The 5,961-nt window shown below is 32.7% G+C and overlaps 1 protein-coding gene across 2 annotated transcripts; it reads right to left on the bottom strand.

Annotated features, from left to right (window-relative positions):
• Positions 1 to 2,781: 2,781 nt before the first annotated feature.
• LOC132060955 (uncharacterized) lies at positions 2,782 to 5,290 on the bottom strand. 2 transcript variants are annotated; one of them, XM_059453845.1, is made up of 3 exons: positions 5,134 to 5,290; positions 4,381 to 4,486; positions 2,782 to 3,293 (listed from the first exon to the last, which is right to left on the bottom strand). In XM_059453845.1, the coding sequence occupies exons 1-3, from the start codon at positions 5,164 to 5,166 to the stop codon at positions 3,124 to 3,126; spliced, it is 309 nt and encodes a 102-aa protein (XP_059309828.1). In that variant the 5' UTR covers positions 5,167 to 5,290; the 3' UTR covers positions 2,782 to 3,123. The 2 variants fall into 2 exon arrangements, with proteins under 2 accessions (XP_059309828.1, XP_059309830.1); XM_059453847.1 differs by having other exon boundaries at positions 4,381 to 4,480; positions 5,134 to 5,277.
• Between the last annotated feature and the right edge of the window lie 671 nt (positions 5,291 to 5,961).

The following is a 5,961-nucleotide window of genomic DNA, read 5'->3' as shown; positions in this document are numbered from 1 at the left end:
GAGCCGAACTGATAACCCAATAAAATATTTTACAAAACCGATTACAAACATTTAATCCAATAACCCAAAATCTATAAACCAATAGCATTTTTATTGATTCGGTTTATCAATTAAATTAATTTTTGCACACCCCTAGCTAAAACCCGAAAAAGAAAACTCCAAAAAGAAAATATACCAGATTGAGACGTAAATATGAACAAGTAGCCCCCACGTTATTGCTAGGCTTCATTTACTGCTAACAAGTAACAATCAGTACATTGTATTCATGGAGCACTTGCATGTCATCTGGTACTAGAGAACACCTTATTAGCGGACAACACAAGACATATATATGAACATTAATTATTCCAATTGTGGCCACACATCCTTTAGCGCATTATCACTAGTCGTTCTCGAACAATTCACAATACTTGCTTTACAATCATATCTTTTTAAGGTTTTGGTTCTTGTCAACACCAATTTATTCCGGGTGAGAACAAAGTCTCATATTGATAGCTAAAGGAAAAGAAATACACATAAGATGTAAATAGTGATACTTTTGATGGTGTATAGCTTTTTGGAGAAAATCATACTAATTGACCTCAAAATAAATAATATCACATCATACTAATTAAAAATATCTTTAAATTATTTTAGCTCAACACAACTCTCGTGACAAAAACCAAAAAAACTTACATGAATAAATTTACTCAAGTACTTGGATGTTTGGAGCAGAACCAAGTATATTAAGTAGGTGTTTGACCATCGAAACATTGTAATGACAGTTGAAACGATCGAAACGGAATCCAGCTCCTCGCTAATAAAAGGATTCCAAAAAATTTAATTTGAATTAAGCTAGAATAGTCAATCTTAAGTGATCACCACGCCTATATTTTAAATATGCAGTTACGAATAATCCAACCAAACTAATAGGAATTAGACCTAACACGATTCCAAATCGAAAATTTTCAATCATTTTTATTTGTTTGAAAGGAAAAAAAAAAAAAAGAGGTAACATCGATACCTAAATATTAATCTGAATTGACATGAATATATATATTTTCCACTTTATTTGAATTTTTTGAAGTTAGAGTAAGATGGAGTTGTGTTTGGTTATAGTTTTTGCAAAAAAAAAAAAAATTTGGTTGTTTAACTGAACTGAAAGTGAAAAAAATAAAAATAGAGTTTTAGGTGCTTTCCAAATATCAAATACAATCAAATTCCAAATATAATTTCAAGCTATATTTGAAATTTTCAGACCAAAGGCTAATTTTTCAAATAAAGAAGAATAATTCTCATGGCCAAACGGGTCCTAATTGTATAATATGATACAGAAAAGGACCGAATATATGGTACAATGTGCATTTTAACGAATTAGGGACCATCGTAGTATCAGTCGCGGATCTTACCATGGGTCCAAAATTTAAGCTAGCATTTGGCCATAGATTTTCAAAAAGAATTTGAAAAATTTGAGTTGGGTGAAGTTTTTAACGTTTTAAAAATGTGTTTGGCCATAATTTTTCAAAACATATTTCACCTTTTGTTTTGGAAAACATGAAACATTACTTATACCTATAAGTTCTAATTAAAAACTATCAAGAATACTCAACCATACAAAATATGCATACTTGCTAATCCCAAATTATTTAGAACATGATATTTTTATAACAACTGCTAATAACACACTTACTAGCTAGCTATTACAATACAAAGATCCATTTTTATCTTCTCAAAGGATTTCTACAGTTGCAGAGCAATTTTTCTAGGGTTTCTTCTTCTACTGTTTGGGCACACTTAGCTCGTTCACTTTATAAAAGAAACTGCTTTAATTGTGGAAACATTATAGATACGACTTTGATGGAGAAACATGGTATATAAAATTAGTTGGGTCATAAATAGATGGAGTTTTTTTTTTATTATTATTTTTTTTTATATATAAAATACAGAATTTTGGGGTAGTTTTTAAAAGTTTTGAAAAGACCAAAACATATATCTTGGCCCAAAAACAGGTTTGAGCTAGAATTTGGGATTTGAAGATTTGTTTTCAAAATCTGTCAAAATTTTATGGCCAAACAAAGATTTGAAAACAAATTTTCAAAATATGCTCCCAAAATCTATGGCATTTTATAGTGACTTCAAGTTAATATATATATATATATATAGGATGTGGGCAAAAGCTACTGAATTCACGTGATACTATAATCAGGCCTCTATATCCGTCCTTGAAACTCGGCTAAAGTGTACAGATACCCGATTTTGGGACCACCATTTAAGTCATACCCACAGTCTTAAATCATTTCACAAGTCTACCTACATACTTTGGAACAACTTCATACATAATGTGTGAACAAAATTCGTATGATTGAAGTTCAAACACATGGCTAAAGTTCAATCATTTTCTGCTGAACTTCAGGCACTTTCGTCTAAAGTCATACACATATGGTTCATTCCAATCATTTTTTCTTGAATAAATGCCTGAACTTGAATTATATGAAATTTCAGATATTTCTCAAGCTTAATTTGAGACACCGCATATTTAAAAGTCGTTTCGGAGTGGAGAGGCCTTCAAACTATTTAAGAATTTGGGTACAAATTAAATAACGGTATTCAAATAAGATACCGCATAAATTAAACTCAGTGGTCGGCTTGAATATATAGAAAAAGTTAAATAGATAAATATATTTCGGAACCCAATAGATCACTTAACGTATAACGCTGCATTGTCTTAATTCTGAATATGCTATTAATTATATCAAAAGTGGATCTAGGATTTCTAGAATATAGATGCACCACTTAAAAAAGTCAAGCTAGAATTGATCACTATTCCTCTAGTTAAATAACTAAACATTCAATTAAGTGCACCATTCAACCTTTTTGGAGCATGGTTGCCAATATATAATATTATATCAATTTTTAAAAATATGTACGTAAAACATCTAGTTTTGCGGAAAGACCATAGATTCACGTGCATCATAATTTACGCATTAAATTTGCTCCTGATTTATATAGTACTATAATTATTAATGCCTTTGAGTTTGGCAGCTTGTGAAGAAGGAATATTAAGTGTAATATACCAACACTAGATGCCAACAAGAACTCAAAGGTTAGATCGCTTTCTCGTGGGAATAATATATGTTACTACTATTAATCCTTGTCCGATTCCTTGGAAGAACATGCTTCGTCGGATTCTTTGGAATCTGATATCATTTTTTGTATCATAGCACTGGTTTCTGCTTCTGTCATGCGATCTTTGTCCTGCGATTGTGAGTATTCCTCGAAGAACTCTTTGTTCTCTTTCTCTAACTCTTTCCACACTGCAAAATAGTAGCATAAACCAACAGTAATATCATGATTCGAAATTTGAAGTTTATAATTTGCACATGTTAAATGATTTATCTAAAGACAAATACTCCATCTGTTTCAATTTATGTGAACCCACTTGACTGGACACGGAGTTTAAGAAAGAAGAGAAAACTTTTAAACTTGTGGTGTTAGATGACTCACATATATTTTGTGTGGCTCTAAATCATTGCATAAAGGTAAATTGTTTCTAAATATAGTAAGAGATCATTCTTTTTGGCACGGACTAATAAGATAATAGGTTCACATAAATTGAAACGGAAGGAGTATAAAGTTTGAGTCAAAAGTATTGGGCTTTGCTGAATCCGTCCGGTAAACAGTACATCCAGGGGCGGAACTAGGGGGCGTAAGGTACCCATACGGCCAAACCTCCTTTGTTGGAAAATTAAACTCTCTCTCTCTTACATAAGTATGATAAATGTTGAATTTCTTGACTTTTTCGTAGGTTTATTTCTTTATTTTTTGAATTTTTTAGTGAAAATCGATCCGGCTTCACCACTGAATACACCCGCAACTGATCATGATGATCAGATCAGTCGGACATACTGGAATAGACTCAAAGGCCAGTCTAGGATATAGAGTCAGTGGACATAGAGTGATCAGTGTGAATGTGTGATGATCTTATTTTATATGTGTATATTTTTCAAAATTTCTTTGCATATATGTTCTTGCTAGAGTTCGTATGATGAGAACCACCGTAGTTCCTCTAACAGTCTAACATCTGCAAGTAGTATATTCGCTTATTAACTACTCTTTCTCACAAGCTTTGTGGTTTTGGAAAGTCCCTCAAACTGAAATTCTGCATGCATGCATGTATAAGCTAATGACTATCAAATATCGATGTATTTATTTGACTAGTTATAATGGCATGGTACTTACTCTATTTTCCAGGATATATATCATATCAAGTTACGGCGTTATTGTGCAAGTAACTAATTAATCCAATCATGTTAAAAGTTACGCATTGTTAGAGTACAAAAACTTAAACTCTAATAGATCGAGCATGTAGGAGGAAAAAAAGAGCAAGTACACAACACTAACCAGTAGCAGTGATTACGGGTTTGATGTTTGCATGCTTGGATAGTGCCTCCATGCATTCTTCTTTTGTCATTTTGAAAATCAGGCACTTTTCTATAAGGTGCTGCACCTAAATTAGGGTTAACAGGTTAAGCATGGCAATAAGAACAAAAACCAGGTTAAGCATGGCAATAAGAACAAAAACAAGAAGCAATTAAGTATAGAGAGTAAATAACGAAAAAAATACTGGTAGGAATCGCTTTCTCCTCTATTAATGGGCCTTAAAGGGTGGCAAGTCATTCACCAATTAATTAAGGCCATTATGATCAAGAACAAAATTATGTTCGAGATATCAACTTGAAATCTCGATGAATCGAGGAGAAAAGCATCTACCATTTTGAAAAAGGATTTAACGACGACATGTTGTTCGAGAGCCTTTAATTAGCACAAAAGTGAAGGATGACGATTGATCTAATTTCTCTCTCCACTCAATTGATTGAATATAGTTGCGTGAAGCATCATACGTGCTAACTTGATCTAATGGAAAGAGGGAAGCGTGAATCACTACAAAAATTACCCCTTTTTTTTTTTTTTTTTTTGTAGTGAATCCGGATTAGTCAGGGATTCCAAAACGAATACAAAATACTGGATAGAAAATCGAAAAAAAAAAAAAAAAAGTCGATCGATAGTAGTAATAAGCAATACAAGTACTTCTTTATTTGAACTATACATCTCACAGAAATAAATGGTGAGTGGCCCATAAATATTTTAATTTACCATTCGGATGTATGAAGCAGAAGAGTCGCTCATGATATAGTTTAGTATATCTGATCTTGATCACCAACACAAGCTAGCCCAATATTGCAAAATATTATCTGATGGATGATAAAATATGGTGTGATAAGAGATCATGAGCTGAGGCGAGTGAATAAAAATAGACATAATGTTAGAAAACTAGGAGTAGCAAGTGTAGCGTGGGGTAAGGAGTCCCACGTGAGAGATAAATGATAATTGGTGGGAAGGGGATTAGAGTAGATTTTGTAAGTGACTATTTCTTTGTCTTTTTTATTTGCCCCCTCCACGTGATAAGTGGGTCCATAAGCCATTGGATCATCATCAATAACCCAAAAATAATAAACCAAACATTACCTAATTAAGTGGCATTCTCCTATTGTACAAATTATCTACTCACCTGTTATTAGCCAATAAGATTTGAACACGTTGCTCATTGATCAAATTTTCATGGTTTCATTAGTGCCTTTCTGTTTGGAAATATGCGATTACTTATCAGCGGAAAAGAACCGTGACCCACAACAATTGCAAGTGTATGTGAACTTTAACGTTATTTTTGCCTTTTAACTTTTGCAAACAGCAAAATTCTTGTATAAAACACGTTCGGCTTATTATTGCAACTTAACTTGAAGTTTTAAAACTTTATAAATGATTTCAAATTGATAATCTACTGTATATATCAGTTAGAAGCACTCCTTGAGCTAGGGTCTATCGGAAACAATCTCTTCACCCAACACAAAGGTAGGGGTAAGGTCTCGTGACTGCGAAATCAGTGACGGATTCAGGATTTTCACTAAGGATACTCGAAAAATA

The sequence above is a fragment of the Lycium ferocissimum genome, chromosome 6 (assembly GCF_029784015.1).
Source record: "Lycium ferocissimum isolate CSIRO_LF1 chromosome 6, AGI_CSIRO_Lferr_CH_V1, whole genome shotgun sequence".
Lineage (NCBI taxonomy): Eukaryota > Viridiplantae > Streptophyta > Magnoliopsida > Solanales > Solanaceae > Lycium > Lycium ferocissimum.
Note: the sequence above shows the minus strand (reverse complement) of the source record. Positions and strands in the feature narration are given on the sequence as shown.